General features: G+C 36.1%; 1 protein-coding gene across 1 annotated transcript in view; it reads left to right on the forward strand.

Annotated features, from left to right (window-relative positions):
* The window catches only part of PSD3 (pleckstrin and Sec7 domain containing 3), a 440,689-nt gene that overhangs the window by 230,781 nt on the left and 192,370 nt on the right, over nucleotides 1-17,538 (forward strand). The window contains exon 10 of the mRNA XM_021681565.1: nucleotides 16,560-16,603. Coding sequence (XP_021537240.1) covers nucleotides 16,560-16,603 — 44 coding nt within the window. The remainder of the gene's footprint in view (nucleotides 1-16,559; nucleotides 16,604-17,538) is intronic.

Consider the following 17,538-nt stretch of genomic DNA (forward strand, 5'->3'; position numbering starts at 1 on the left):
ATACTGCATGCAATTTATAAAGAAGCTTAGAATTTGTTTTCCTTATGTTCTAAAATTATGAAGCATTTTTATTATGGTACAAGCCTGGCAGTTCTTTTTTTTTTTTTTTTTAAATCTTTTATTCTTACTTTAATCACCATACATTACATCATTAGTTTTTGATGTAGTGTTTCATGATTCATTGTTTGCTTATAACACCCAGTGCTCCATGCAGAACGTGCCCTCTTTAATACCCATCACCAGGCTAACCCATCCTCCCACCCCCCTCCCCTCTAGAACCCTCAGTTTGTTTTTCAGAGTCCGTCGTCTCTCATGGTTTGTCTGCCCCTCTGAAGTTCCCCCCTTCATTTTTCCCTTCCTACTATCTTCCTCTTTTTTTTAACATATAATGTATTATTTGTTTCAGAGGTACAGGTCTGTGATTCAACAGTCTTAACACAATTCACAGCACTCACCATAGCAATACCCTCCCCAATGTCTATCACCCAGCCACCCCATCCCTCCCACCCACCCCCCCTCCAGCAACGCTCAGTTTGTTTCCTGAGATTAAGAATTCCTCATATCAGTGAGGTCATATGATACATGTCTTTCTCTTATTTCGCTCAGCATAACACCCTCCAGTTCCATCCACGTCGTTGCAAATGGCAAGATCTCATTCCTTTTGATGGCTGCATAATATTCCATTGTATATATATATATATATATACCACATCTTCTTTATCCATTTATCTGTCGATGGACATCTTGGCTCTTTCCACAGTTCGGCTATTGTGGACATTGCTGCTATAAACATCGGGGTGCATGTACCCCTTTGGATCCCTACATTTGTATCTTTGGGGTAAATACCCAGTAGTGCAATTGCTGGGTCGTACGGTAGCTCTATTTTCAACTTTTTGAGGAACCTCCATACTGTTTTCCAGAGTGGCTGCACCAGCTTGCATTCCCACCAACAGTGTAGGAGGGTTCCCCTTTCTCCGCATCCCCGCCAACATCTGTCGTTTCCTGACTTGTTAATTTTAGCCATTCTGACTGGTGTGAGGGGGTATCTCATTGAGGTTTTGATTTGGATTTCCCTGATGCCGAGCAATGTTGAGCACTTTTTCATGTGTCTGTTGGCCATTTGGATGTCTTCTTTGGAAAAATGTCTGTTCATGTCTTCTGCCCATTGCTTGATTGGATTCTTTGTTCTTTGGGTGTTGAGTTTGATAAGTTCTTTATAGATTTTGGATACTAGCCCTTTATCTGATATGTCATTTGCAAATATCTTCTCCCATTCTGTCGGTTGTCTTTTGGTTTTGTTGATTGTTTCTTTTGCTGTGCAAAAGCTTTTTATCTTGATGAAGTCCCAATAGTTCATTTTTGCCCTTGCTTCCCTTGCCTTTGGCGATGTTTCTAGGAAGAAGTTGCTGAGGCTGAGGTCGAAGAGGTTGCTGCCTGTGTTCTCCTTTAGGATTTTGATGGACTCCTGTCTCACATTGAGGTCTTTCAACCATTTGGAGTCTACTTTTGTGTGTGGTGTAAGGAAATGGTCCAGTTTCATTCTTCTGCATGTGGCTGTCCCAACACCATTTGTCGAAGAGATTGTCTTTTTTCCATTGGACATTCTTTCCTGCTTTGTCAAAGATGAATTGACATAAAGTTGAGGGTCCATTTCTGGACTCTCTATTCTGTGCCATTGATCCATGTGTCTGTTTTTGTGCCAATGGCATCCTGTCTTGATGATGACAGCTTTGTAATAGAGCTAGAAGTCCGGAATTGTGATGCCGCCAGCTTTGCTTTGCTTTTTCAACATTCCTTTGGCTATTCGGGGTCTTTTCTGGTTCCATACAAATTTTAGGATGATTTGTTCCATTTCTTTGAAAAAAGTGGATGGTATTTTGATGGGGGTTGCGTTGAATGTGTAGATTGCTCTAGGTAGCATTGACATCTTCACAATATTTGTTCTTCCAATCCACGAGTATGGGACGTTTTTCCATTTCTTTGTGTCTTCCTCAATTTCTTTCATGAGTATTTTATAGTTTTCTGAGTACAGATCCTTTGCCTCTTTGGTTAGATAAGCCTGGCAGTTCTTAACAATAAGGTTTACCAGCAGGAAGGTCTAACAACTGATTAGGGCAAGTATAATTCAGAATCTTCTTTGAAGTTATTGGTTATTGGTATATTCTTTCAAAAGAATGGCTTAGCTATCCAAATCCAGACAAGTTTTTGATAAATTATAATGCCAGAGGATTAGGATATAAGAATTAAAAGCAAAACCAGGAGATAATTATAAGTGTAATGAGTTTGAAAATCATGAATAGTCTGAATCAGGTTAGAAAATAGTTAAACATTTGCTGAAGAATATTTTGGAAGTTCATCATAACTCACATGGAAGAAGGTGGTGATTCACTAAGAACATAGTTACATTAACTTTTCCCAAGCTGTCTAGCTCTAAGGATTGTTATATTAAGTTACATCTATATAATGTTTTTGGATACTAGTTTTATTTCCCACATTGGTTTGAAAATGGAGGGTCCTTTTAAAATATATGTTGCAGTCTTTCCATCTTTCATGAGAATCTCACTTAGTGAGAATACCTCTTCTACCTGAGATACATATCCTCTTTTAATAGTGTTTTGACAGGGTCATGGCAAGTTCATTTGAGGAAGGACAAAGAAGAAAGTGTAGAGTAGTGAATAAAAACATGGGTTCTGGAGTCCTAGTCCTATGTTTGAGTTCCAGTTTTACCACTTACTAATAACTGTCACTAGGATAAAGGTTGCCAGATTTAGCAAATAAAAATACAGAAAACCCAGGTAATGTGAATTTCAGATAAATTATAATATTTAGCATAAATATCTCATGCAAAATTTGGAGACATACTTATGCTAAAAAAAAAAAAAAGTCATTCATTGTTTATCTGAACTTCACATTTAACTGGGCATCCTGCACTTGATCTGACAAGCTACAGCATTCAGCAAGTAACAGTCTGCCTTATTCCCAGCTTTAAGATCAATGGAGTAAATTATACTTGTAGAATGTTGTTAAATAATGTACATAAGTGCTCAGTTCAGAGTCCAGCACATAGTAGCACTCAGTAAATGTCAAATATATGGAAGGCCTTCTTTCAGTTGTCAGACATCTAGCCTGGCATCCTAAAACAGATAGGACTCTAGCCTTAAAATGTTATTAGACATCCAGTTGGAGTTCTGTGCCAAATTCTAAGATTCTTGAGTGAAGAGTATGCTAGTCTGAGTGGTCAGAGACTTGTACTCTTGTCTTTTAAAATTTGGGGAGGAGGAATTATATAGCCTAGGCTAGTTAGTATACACAGAGGTAGAAATAGGAAGTGAACGCCTATATTTTTAAAAGAAATCAAAGGTCAAGGAAAAAATTATAAAGGCTTTAGAGTCAAACTACCTATGATTCCATTTTGAGATCGGCCACTTTACTTAACCTCTGCACTCTATTTTCCTTCTCTGTAAAATGGGAATAATACCCATGGGTGGTGGTGTAAAGAGTAAATGATGTAGGTCATGTATAACCCTAGGAACAGGTCTTGGAACTTGTTAACTACTCAGTAAATGTTAGTTTGTTGGCATAATTTGTCCATGATGCCAAACTGCCAATTTGATTAAAAATAAGTGATTCTCCTAATGCCCAGCATATGTTTGCCATGGGGTATTGATTGGCTAAGGGGCATGGAATGGATAGATTCTGGGTATTTAAATTCAAGTATTCTATAAAATCTGGGGAGGACAGGAGTAGATTGCATGTAACAAAAGTAGTACTTTCTATTTATGTGTCACTTAACCAGAGTACAAATCGTTTCATATCATTTTCACAATTCTGTGAGGTAGGTGTTGTTACGCTGTCTTTACAGATGAAGAAAGCAGAGGTTTAGTGTTAGAGGCCTAAAGTCATAACAGCTGATTCAAGAGGCAGATTTGATACAGTTCTACTGATTTCTAGTCCATTGTTCTTTTTTCTATGTTTACTGTTTCCCATCATAATTGTTGTATTAGGATTATCATCATTGAGGTCTTTGGTTTCTCAACAGGTTTTTTTTTTTTTTTTTAAACACTGGCTGTGGTCGAGACAATTTATGAGGCATTGTGGAGACTAAAGAGAGGCAGAAGACTTGATTACATGTGCAAGAAGTTTAAAATTTAGTATCTAGTTTTTCAGTTGAAGTAATGCATACATGGTGTGGTAAACATTCGAATAGTACAGAAGATTTTACATTGAAATTTCTCTCTCACCCCATTTCCCCAATCACCCTCTCCAAAGGCAGTCACTGTCAATGGTTTCTTCTGTATTTCAGAAATGTTCTGTGTAAGCATATATTTATATTTATATGTACACATGTGCACTCTTTTGCACCTTACTTTTTTCTTTTAGCAATATATTCTAATATATCTACTTGGTTTTTAATTTAAATGACTTTAAATACTAATGGAAGAGAATATATCTCTGGTGCTATTGTTAAAACTGTCTTATCCAATTTTTCATTTGTGCTTGAGGCATGCAAAAATGGGCCACCCTTCTCCCATAATTTAGGAAGATAGCCTGATACATCCCAAATCTGCCACTGCCATTACCTCAGTCCAGGTCACATCATCTCTACCCAGCCACCACCAGTCTTTCTGCCACTTCCCTTGCTCTCTTCTAGTTCTTTCTCCACACAGAAACCAGGGTGACCTTAAGAACATGAACTAGAGCAGGTCTCTCCTCCATGGTTGCCCAACACACACAGAAGTTCTTTGTTTTCTGGTCAAAAAGCCCTGTGTGATCTGTCTACCTATTTGCCCTTACCACAGGCCTTCAGACTCACCAATCTCAGTTATACCAAGGAGCTGCTTACCGATCTTCTGTTTATCTTTGTGTGGCTGCTCCTTGTCACTCATATTAAATTTCCTTGCATAGAGGTTTTCTTGTCCATCCAGTTGAAAGCTAGTCTTTTAGGTTACCTTATATTAAATACCTTATGATAATTATCTGGAAGTCTACCGGAAAATGATAGAATCATTTTGATGAGTTTGTTTTCTTATTCCTTTATTGTCTGTTTCCACCCCCACTAAATCTAAGTTCTTTGCCTGTGTTTTTCACCACTGGCCTTTTCAGTGCCTATATTAATACCTGACAACCTGGTAGGTAGTAGAGACTCAGTAAATATTTATTGACTGAATATATGAATGAATGAGTGAATAGTCTTTTTTTTTTTTTTTAAGATTTTATTTATTTATTTGAGAGAGAGAGAATGAGAGACAGAGAGCACGAGAGGGAGGAGGGTCAGAGGGAGAAGCAGACTCCCTGCCGAGCAGGGAGCCCGATGTGGGACTCGATCCCGGGACTCCAGGATCATGACCTGAGCCGAAGGCAGTCGCTTAACCAACTGAGCCACCCAGGCGCCCCGAATGAGTGAATAGTCTTAAGAGATTTGTTTATACTATATTGTTACAAGTGTTACAAATATTATACTGTACTATTAATGTTACAATAGGAATTATAGTCTTCTAGTGGTGAAGAAGGAAACTGTACTATTTTGTATAAATATTTATACTATGTATTATACTATTATAGGAAAAAATATCATTGGTAATTATAAAATGTAGTTTAAAAAAGTTACTTAAAAATTTTCTCTGACATATTAGCATATGTTATGATAGAATATTTGTAGTTATTGTACAATAGAGTGATACAATAAATATGAATTATTCCATTTGAAACAGTTTATAAAGATTTAGTGATGTGTTAAAGGATAATTTGAACTACTGACTATCAATTCATGTAGTCTGTGATAAGTTTTAGGTGTACAACATAACGACTTGATATTTGTGTATATTGTGAAATGATCACCTTACATACTTAGGAAAATTTTTTTCTTGTGATGATGAATTTTAATTTAATCTACTCCCTTAGCAACTTTCAAATATGCAATAGACTATATTGCATATACAATATACTATATTGTAACAATATAGTATAAACAAATCTCTTAAGACTATTCACTCATTCACTATATTCACCATGCTGTACATTACATCCCCATAACTTATTTTATAACTGGAAGTTAGTACCTTTTGACCCCCTTCACCCATTTTACTCACCCGCCAGTCTGGCAACCATTAGTCTGTTCTCTATATCTACGAACTTGATTTTCTGTTGTTTTGTTTTAGATTCCACATATAAGAGATATCATACGGTATTTGCCCTTCTCTGTCTGACTTTTTTCACCTAGCATAATGCCCTCCAGGTCCATCCATGTTGTATCAAATAGCAAGATTTCACTCTTTTTATGGCTGAATAATATTCCATTGTATATACGCCACACTTCATCCATTCATCTGTCAGTGGATATCTAGGTTGTTTCCATATCTTTGTGATTGTAAATAATGCTGCAGTGAACATGGGGCTGCATATATGTTTTTGAATTAGTACTTTTTATTTTCTTTGGATAAATGCCCCAAAGTGGAATTACAGGATCACATGATAGCTCTAGTTTTAATTTTTTGAGGAACCTCTATAATGTTCTCCATACATTCCCACCGACAGTGCACAAGGGTTCCCTTTTCTGTGCATCCTTGCCAGCATTTGTTATCTCTTGTCTTTTTGATACTAGCCATTCTAACGGGTGTGAGGTGATAACTCATTGTGGTTTTGATTTACATTTCCCTGATGATTAGTGATGTTGAGCATCCTTTCATGCTGGCCATCTGTATGTCTTCTTTGGGAAAAAAAAAAAAAAGTCTATTCAGATCCTCTTTGGAAAAATGCCTCTTTAGATCCTCTGCCCATATTTTAATTGGATTGGGTTTTTTGTTTTTTGTTTTTGCTGTTGAGTTATGTGTATTGTATTTTGGATATTAACCCCTTATCACAGACATGATTTGCAAATATTTTTTCCCATTCAGTAGGTTGCCTTTTCATTTTGTTGATGGTTCCTTTGATGCGCAGAAGCTTTTTCATTTGATATGGTCCCACTTAACTTATTGTTGCTTTTTGGTGCCAAATCCAAAACCATCATTACCAATTCTGGCATCAAAAAGCTTACCCTCTGTGTTTTCTTCTAGGAGTTTTATGATTTAGGCCTTATATTCAAATCTGTAATCCATTTTGTGTTAAAATTTATGTATGATGAGAGATAGTGGTCCAGTTTCATTCCACTGCATATAGTTGTCCAATTTTCCCAATGCTGTTTATTGATGAGAATGTACTTTCTCCATTTTAGATTCTTGGCTTCTTTGTCATAAATTATTTGATCATACATATGTGGGTTTATTTCTTGGCTTTCTATTCTGTTCATCTGTGATTCTGTTTTTATGCCAATATCATACTGTTTTAATTACTGTAGCTTTGTTAATATAGTTTGAAATCAGAGTGTGATGCCTCCAGCTTTGTTCTTCTTTCTCAAGGTTGCTTTGGCTGTTGGAGGTCTTTTGTGTTTCTTTCCATCTTTTAGAGATTGTTTGTTCTATTTCTGTGAAAAAAAAAAGCCATTAGAACTTTTATTTGGATTGCACTGCTTCATAGACTGCTTTGGGTACAATGAACATTTTAACAGTATTCTTCCAGTCCCTGAACACATAATATGTTTCCATTTATTTGTGTCTTCTATAGTTTCTTTTATTAATATCTTACAGTTTTCACTGTATAGGTCTTTTACCTTCTTGGTGAAATTTACTCCTAGCTATTATATTCTTTTTGATAAAGTTATAAATGGAATTATTTTCTTAATTTCTCTTTCTGATACTTTGTTATTAGTGTATAGAAGCACTACAGATTTTCATATAGTGACTTTGTATCCTGCAGCTTTACTGAACTCTTTTATTAGATCCTATAGTTTTTTTATGGAGTCTTCAGGGTTTTTTATATGTAATACCATGTCATCTGCAAATAATGACAGCTTTCCTTCTTTTGTTTATTTCCCCAACTTGAATGCATTTTATTTCTTTTTCTTACCTAATTGCTATGGCTGGGACTTCCAATACTATGGTCAGTAAAAGTGGCAAGTACAGACATCTTTGTCTTTTTCCTGACTTGAGGAAAAGTTTTGAGCCTTTTCACTGTTGAATATTATGTTAGCTGTGCACTTGTCATATATGGGGCCTTTATTATGTTAGGGGATCTGTTTACAGTTTTAACAAGTGGAAAAAAATTCTACTTAAAATTGTTACTTAATAAGGAACTTAGTACAGATACTGAATCATTATATTGTACACTTGAAACTAACATAATGTTCTATGTCAGTTATACCTCAATTTAAAAAGAAAAAAAAGGAACTTAGTGGCTATTTACTACTTAAATTTTTGCTTACATTTGTAATAGTGTTATTCATACTAGCATATTTAAGAAATTTTCCCTAAGACACAGCAGCTAGTCAAATGGGAAGCAATTGTAAGGTATAGTAAAGGCACTTTAGGAGGATTGTGCTCTGTGTAAATTCTCTTAACACCTTATTGACCAACCTGTCCCTCAAAATGAACGAATGAAAATATGTGTGTGTGTATTTGTTTGGAGTATTGCATTAGTAGAAATGATAATTAGGAGTTACAGTTTTATTTATTTTCATGTTTGGTTTAGTGGTACCTCCAGAGCTGCTCACCAAATCTTTGGCTGCATTTCTTTTCCCTTCAGTAATAATGAACAAATGGTGGTTTCTATTTTAGCTCACAAAGATTTGACAACAGGCAATCACGCAAGCCCCATGTTCTCCTCCTCCCCCGTAGAGAATTAAATCTCTCTCTCTCTCTGTCAAATAAATAAAATCTTTAAAAAGTTAATGTCAGTCAGATGCTCACCCCCCACACTTTAAATTCTTAGATCCGGAGATTGGATATGTTTTCCTTCTATAAAATTTTTCTCTAAAGAAAATACATTTAATATAAATCAGATATTAGATACTGTGTGTGTAAAAGCATCTTGCACTTTGTAAATAGGAAGCAAAGTTAGTTGACTCTGTTAGCTAATTCTCCATTAGGTGAAGTTCAATCAGGTTTAGCATCACATTTTGTCACCCTTACATAAGAGGCCCCTGAAGGCAGAATGTATTTATCTGCACCTAGCATAATGTCCCTCCAGCCAATAGAATGTTCTCAAAAATGTTTATTGTGTGATGAATTATACATATTAGTTATACCTCAGATTCCCTTTCAATAACAAAAGCATTTTTAAATTGGTTTTCTACTGTCTATTATGGGTTTTTGCTGGCACGTCTACTCAATTGAGTCAGACAGATAATGGGTCGATATTTCTGCCATTGCTGGCTGGGTTTGTAAGTGCACCACAACAGAAGGTTCGAGTTAATTGTCCAAGACATAGATTTTGATTTTGTTTATATGGTGGCTGGACCTGACTATAGATGTGGAAACAAACTCAAAATCAGTTACTTTATATTGAGCATGCTTCTGTCACCCTGAGTGAAAACTAGAGATGAATGTTTATGATGTTGCTTGTGAATATATGTTCTTTAATGTAGTGCTCTTTAAACTTGGATACATGAAAATTATCTAGTGGGTTTGGGAACACAAGTGGTTTAAAGGGAAATCAATTTCGAGAAACTCATCTTTATTTTTATTTATTTTAAAACATTTTTTTTGTGTGTCAGAAATTGGGAAAGATTATTTTTATTTTTATTTTATTTTATTTTTATTTTTTATTTTTTTAAGATTTTATTTATTTATTTGACAGAGAGAGACACAGCGAGAGAGAGAACACAAGCAGGGGGAGCAGTTGAGGGAGAAGCAGGCTTCCCGCCGAGCAGGGAGCCCGATGCAGGGCTCGATCCCAGGACCCTGGGATCACGACCTGAGCTGAAGGCAGACGCTTAACGACTGAGCCACCCAGGCGCCCCTATTTTTATTTTATTTTATTATGTTATGTTAGTCACCATACAATACATCATTGGTTTTTGATGTGGTGATCCACGATCCATTGTTTCCGTATAACACCCAGTGCTCCATGCAGTACGTGCCCTCCTTAATACCCATCATCCGGCTAACCAGTCCCCCCTCTCCCCTCCCTCTAAAACCCAGTTTGTTTCTCAGGTCCATAGTCTCTCATGGTTCATCTCTCCCTCCAATCCCCCCCCCCATTTTTCCCTTCCTTCTCCTAATGTCCTCCATGCTATTCCTTATGTTCTACAAATAAGTGAAACCATATGATAATTGACTTTCTCTGCTTGACTTATAGTACTTCTCTTTAAAATGGATCTACCCTATGAATGCTCTGTGGTCAAAGCTTCAGGCTGTTTATTCTTTTTTACCTCTACTTGACAATTGCCTTCTGCCACTTAAAAAAAGAAGGGGGATATAGCTTTCACCCATAATCTTATTTGGTACATTGCATACATGTGAAATCCTCCAGGAATAGAAGGGGCAAACAAAAAGTCCATTCTAAATACTGGTTTTAGGGAAGCCTCTGATGAGGGGGGTAATGCAGTTTTTCAATATTATTTTAAGACATAGAGAAGAAAATAAAAATAGAGCACCATTTCTTTAACATATTTTGAGTTTCTCTAAACAATTTGAAATTCATTTGGTTACTAGTTTTATCATTAGTTTTTTAAATAATGTCTTTTTCAAACATAGTCTCTCTTTGAGTACTTCCAGAGTAGTGCATATTTAATTTTACACTTAAAAGTCTGCTTGATCTGAATATCTGCATGAATATTGTACTTGGAAAAGACAGCCCTGGTGTTAATGGTGTCATAATTCTTCCTGGTACAAATTTCATTGTGGTCACTGTCTGTCTCACTTTATAAAGGCAATTGGAAGCTATCCAATTTATCCTTTGTAATTTTTATAATAATTGAAAGAACACATGGGAAAAAATATCATTGGAGTTTAGAGATGATTGAACTAAAATACATGAATATGATAGATTGCAAAATGTGCCTCTGTGTGGGGAGGGGTGGGAGACAGGGAGAGGGAAGGAGAGAGAGAGACAGAGAAACTCAGGTTACACAATGCATGGTAATGGGGAAAACTTCAGAGAACCATGTGTAGGCTGTCAGTGATGGTGTTGAGCCTTGAATAAAATTGCATTTTATCATCTCAGTGAGAAACAATCAAAAGTTAGGAACAAAGACTTAAAAGTAAATTTAGACCAAGATACCTTGATCTCTGTAATTTAAGCAATTTACTTTTGCTTTCTCATTCTTAAAATTTAATGAACTTCAAATTTGAAGAATCATTCTGACCTGTTTAGTCTCAGTGGACGCATATGATTGTTGTCTAGCTCCTGGGTTTAAGTTGCAGGAATTTCACTTAAAGAAATGATTGGTAGGGACACCTGGGTGGCTCAGTCAGTTAAGCACCTGCCTTCAACTCAGGTCATGGTCCCGAGGTCCTGGGGTCCTTGCTCAGCGGGGATTCTCCGTCTGCCGCCCGCATTCCCTGCTTGTGTGTTCTCTCTGACAAATAAATAAATAAAATCTTTTAAAAAATTAAGAAACGATTGATAAATTTGCAAAGCAGTGGTTTTTAACGAAGGGCTCATACCAGAGTCAGGAGTAGAGCATTTAGAAATATTCATATATTTTCTCAACTGGGAATCTGATTCAGTAGATCTGGGATGGGGCTCAGTAATCAATATTATTAAAAAATTCCTTGACTAATTTTGATGACCACTATGGTAGAAGATTATGTTTTACCTAGGGACTGACTCTGGAAATATTTCTGAAAATCAACCTTTCTTTACTCAGATATCTGTCTTCCATTTATACCTTTGTGTATTAGTTTCCTAGGGCTGTTATAACAAATTACCACACACTTGGAGTCTTAAAACAACAGAAATTTATCTTCTCCTAATTTTGGAGGCCAGAAGTCTGAAATCAAGTTGTCAACATGCTGCACTCCCTTTGGAGTGTCTAGGAGAGAATCTCTGCCTCTCCCAACTTACGGTGGTTGCTGGCATTCCTTCACTTGTGTCTGTAATCCAATTTCTGTGTCCATCTTCACATTGCCTTCTCTTCTTCTGTCTTTCTTAAATCTCCACCTTCCATCCTCTATGGACACCACCCAGCCCAGATACCCTCCCCATCTCAAGATCATTAACTTAATCACATTTGCAGTCTTTTTGCTATATACAGAAATGTTTACAGGTTCCAGGGATTAGGACCTGGACATCATCTGAGGGTCCATTATTTAGCCCACCATAACTGGTTATTACCTTACTGCATATAATGTATATATGGGTTACTGTGACCCATTAAGGTTGATTTATCCCCAACTATCAATTTGTGGCCACTGTGATATAACAGCCTTTCATGACAGTGTTTGCCCACAAACCTTGCTCTCTTGGAGCTAGGTCAAATAACCCCTTACATAGCTACGGATAAATTATTTTCCTGAGCTATAGACTACATCTCCAGTTTCAGCCATTTATATGGCAGATACCTTTAGTTGTAAGTGGACTGAGACTATAGGATCAGTGTGGCAAACCAGTCATGGTCACCAACAAAGGCATTTGAAGCCTGTGTCCTAGCAACAGTGACTTTTGTTGAAAGCTCATCCTCTAGAATTACAATGACCACCATTATTGAATGTATTCTAAGAGAGGCACAAGCCTTTTTACCTTTTCACGTGGGTCTTGACAAGCCAGGCATTTACAGTGCTGTAAAGTTTGGTCTTAGGAGGAAACAATGTAGTTAGTTTTAGTTAGTTGATAAAAGAGAATGTATTTAGTTGAATGAATATAGTCAATTGATTTCTGAAAAATGTGATTTCTGAGTCAGAGCTTGTGAAAAAAAGCTATTGGACCTTGAGAGAAGTTAATTAACATATGACTTCATTTTCTTTAACCTATAGAAGGAAGAATTTGTTTTATGATTTCTAAGGCCCCTGTCAGCTGTGAAATTCCATTTTGTTGTTTCTTGAGTGGGAATTAGAGAGTTTTTACAATTCATCCCGAAAACATTATTACTAAAAGATTTGTCCCTATGCCATTAGCAGGCAGATACAAATATGATTTTAACTTGGAACTTTCCTGCTTGTATGATAGGAATATAATAGTATTGTGGATGAAATAGTTGATAGAAAAATTCTGGCAGTCCTAGGATTCTGACTTGGATATATTTTATATTACTGTAAACTGCCTTTACTTGGGCTTTATGTATAGTGTTTCCACACTCAAAAAATTAAATACTTTATACTAAGTTTACTAAGTTTGAGGGTACATTTTCACTTTTAGGTCTTCATGCCTTAGTTCCTCTTTACTGAGTTTGTAGTATTTGGAAACATCCAAGTGCATCTGACCTATGGATCCAATGTTCACAAGAGTTCACACAAACTTAGGCTCACCTACATTTAAGTGATAAGATGAGGAAGATGTGAGTAATGGGGATTATCCAAAGAGTTATGAGAAATTATGAGAAAGTTATGAGAAAATTCAGGAGACTGTATTGTGTCACAGAAAATAAGGAAGAAAATATTTGAGAGTATTCAATGCTGCTGACAGGCAAAGTGATGCAGGAACACTGAAAAGTGGCTTGAATTTAGCATGAAAGAATCGGATGCATTTATTGTGATCAGTTTTTAATGGAGGAACAGGAATAAAAGCAAGATTGCCTGATTTGAAGAGAAGACATTAAGTGGAGATGTGAATTCCAGAAACTTATCTCAGGAATTTAGCTAAAATAGCGGCTGAGGAACAAAGGGTGCTAAATTGCAGAAGTGGGGTTTAGAGAGACTTGCACATGTTTGAAAGCTAATAGAAAGGCACTAGTAAAGGAGGAGATGTTACCACAGAAAGGGAAGGTATCAGGACCAGTTTTAGAGGTTTAGCCTGGTAGAGGTGGGATATCCCTTCCCTTACCATCAGAAAGGCAGAAAAAATAGATGCCATTGCAGATACATTTTAGGGAAGATGGCAAAGAGTTAAAGGAGGCTCATGAATAAGCCTCTCCTGAAGTTTGAGATGATGAATATTCAATGGCATTAATTTGTGTTCTTGTTCAATTTTCACCATTAATGCTGAATTAGTCACATACAAATAGGGGAGGCTGTGAAGCTCAGGAGGATTACACTATTGGCTAGCTAGGTCAGTGCTACCCCTTCTTTAATATATACCCCAACCTCCTTGACTTCAGGGCTGGGCCCAGTCATTATATTTCGTCTTCCAGCCACATGGATTAGTCCATGGGGAGGACAGGTGATCTAAACCACACCAATTAGAATCTTTTCAAATTGGAGTTAGGAGAAAGAACTGTTTTTTCTTGTTGAAAGACATAAAAGATGTAAATGGGTGTTGCTTGTTGTAGACATGTTTCTTGTGTAGTAAAAAACAAGGAGTGGAGATGTTTGGGGTGGAAAGAGAATAGTTGAGAGGAGAGTAGGAGAGTTTTAAATGCCTGTGTCCCTGAGGCCAGCCCCATCCATGTCTTTTTATGATTTGGCTACATAAACTATTACATATACAATTAGGCCCCCTTATGCATAAGGTAGCTAGAGTTTAGGTATTTGTATTTGAAACTAAAGAAACCTTAACTAATATAGGGGGTATAAATTGGAGAAGTCAGAGTAGGATTGGTCAAGAGTTTCAGTGTTTCTTTTTTAGGTACAATAGAGAGGCAGTAGGACAAAGAAGTTGAAGATATTAATAATAACAAGACTGGTTGATGTGATAGAGCATGGGGTCTAGGTTGCACGAGAATGGAAGGGAGGACTGTGGGGCTAAAGAGGAATCAATTCTTAACTAAGCTAATACGTAAAAGGATAGGAAGTTGTGATGAAGGATATATAAGTATTAGATGCATTTGCAAAGCATATTTTCCTTTTTTTAAGAAAAATAGTGTCATTATAAAGCACCAGAAAGATTCAAGCAAATCCCTTTGTAATTTTGCAATTGGAAAAGGATAAGCATAACATCCACTTTTTAGATTTGTCATGTTATAATATATACACTGGGAGAGGACTACAATATGACAAGTTTGTTGAATTTTACAGAATACTTTATAAAAGATTTTTGTTGCATGATATGCATCTGAACAAGAATTTTCTATTTTGGAACTCAGTACCTCATTAAGCAAAATACTCTCATGGACAAAAAATTTGAAAAAACTTGCTTTAGGACAGAATTGAATATATTAGAAAATTTTTAGATGCTTAGATATCATTGTCAAGTATCTACCTTTATGAACAGATCTTTTTTTTTATCTTTACTACATTGTTAAATTACTCTAGGTAATTTTGAGTATGATAGTATATAAAGAACCTTTAATGATCTGTCTTTTTTCAGTTGCAGTTTCTCAGCTCACTATTACTTGTGGGTTCAAAATGCTCATGCAGGTAATGGAACCCATTTAAAAGGCATTTATCCAGCAAGAGTCTCTGAGGCTTGAGTTAGACATCTTCTCTCTCTGCACATCTAAACAAGTGCAGTCTCATGAGACATTTAAACAATAGGTTGTTGTAGTTCTTCAGTAAATTTGAGTTCCTTCAAAAGAACATCCAATTTATAGCATGGTCTTTGTGCCTCATTTAACCCTTATTTTAATTTGATGTTCTATCAGTTTTTGTATTTGAGGACACGTTTTACCATGTCCTATTAATGATGAAATGCCTTCTAATTTTTATTAGCTTCATAATTATTCAGTATTTAAACTGACTGTTGTAGCCACCCTGCAAAATTCCCACAGAGTTTGTGAAAATACTGGCTAAGGATACATGAATTAAATCTCAAGTAATATAAAATCTGTAACCTAAATATATTTGTACTGAATCTTTGTTGAGTTGAGTTGGTCCAAGTTCCTTGAAGAAGAACATTCCAGCATCATTATAATATCCTTTTCTTCAGTATAATTTGTTGTCGTGGTTTTATAGCTTAAAGATACATTTGTGTTTTCTTTTACATCTTACTCAAAATTAAGAAAGCATAGATGTGGAGTAGCATTTTCTTGGGTGGTTGTCATAGTGGAACAACTTGATTACAAGGATCTTATCTGGGAGAATCAGAGAGAATCAGGCTGACTGTCATTACTGTTACCAAAACTCTAGTTTTCTGTCTTTCCCCTCCACCACCTCACACCCACCAGGGTAGCACTCACTAACTGTAAAGCACAATTATGAAGTTAGACTGATAACAACTGCATGAGTCATTGGTATAGAAACTCTGAAATTATTCTAAGATAGTTTTCTATGCCCTAGGTTCAGTCCCCCTCATATGTATCTTACTCATTAAAATGTTATGAAAACAGTTAAATTTATTACATCAATGAAAAAGGTATGCATACTTCAGTATCCAAACTAATGAAACTACAAGACCATATTTTGAATAAGGAAAATAGAGTACATGGTCTAATTTTAATCATATCCTAATATTTTACATGGTAAAATGTAATGCAGTGTTGTGTGTCTTATTTATAAAAGCCATTTTTTACTTTGTGCAAAATCTGTTTCACAAAATGCTGCTTACCCTATGCTTATTTGCCTCACCTGTCCTTATCTTTCACAGCCAACAGGGGTGACTAACAAGGGGCTTAGGAATTACTTGCTGATTCCTTTTGGCTTTGGTCATTTGCTGAATTAAAAATATTGAACAGAATGAAAAGAATAATTCCATCTTGTTTTCTCTCTTTACAGGCTCTGTACAACTCTATTAAGAATGAGAAGCTTGAATGGGCAGTGTGAGTATGCTGGATGTCAGCATTTTAATAAGTGAACTACTTGTTCTTTTCTTACTGTCTTTCTTTATGCTTTAGAGGGTGATCTTAGAGAAGGATTAAATATGCATGGCCAGTCCTCATTTTACACCAGTGTCTAACGTACTCTGTATAAAACCTAAGTAAACCCTGAGTATTCCATGTCTTTTTCTTGGTACCCAGCATGCTTCTATTTGCTTTTAGTCTAGTTGCCTTGCCTAGAGACAATTATCTTTTTAATGTATCCTTTTAAAAAACAGCCATTCTAGAAAAAAACTGATAAAATCACGTAATTCCAAAATCCAGTACAAATGATTTTGGTACCGTCTACTTACTATAATTCCTTCCTTCCTATCATCATAGATCAAGGTTTTCCAGTCTTATTTCCAATGACCCCAATTATATCAAGATATTGATAAACTTGAGAAATGATGGATTAAATAAGCAAAAAAAATTTTTTTAATGGCAGAACTTCCAGGAGCTTGTACAATGCCAATCTCCAAGAGAGGAATCAAATTTGCAGTGTTTTCTGAACCTTTCAACAGTATAATGTAGTGTTTCAAGGTACATACTTCGGTAGATACTAGTATAGATAAATTATATCTAACTCTATGTAGACCAACAATACTGCTCTTGCTGAACTTTCACAGATCAATGCAGCAGTTAAGAATTTAACTTAAAAAAAATTGTTGCTGGGTGCCTGGGTGGCTCAGTCGTTAAGCGTCTGCCTTCAGCTCAAGTCATGATCCCAGGGTGCTGGGATCCAGCCCCACATCGGGCTCCCTGCTCTGCAGGAAGCCTGCTTCTCCCTCTCCCACTCCCCCTGCTTGTGTTCCCTCTCTCGCTGTGTCTCTCTCTGTCAAATAAATAAATAAATCTTTAAAAAAAAAAAAAGTGTTACTAAAGTTATCTATAAATTA

The sequence above is a fragment of the Neomonachus schauinslandi genome, chromosome 2 (genome assembly GCF_002201575.2).
Source record: "Neomonachus schauinslandi chromosome 2, ASM220157v2, whole genome shotgun sequence".
Lineage (NCBI taxonomy): Eukaryota > Metazoa > Chordata > Mammalia > Carnivora > Phocidae > Neomonachus > Neomonachus schauinslandi.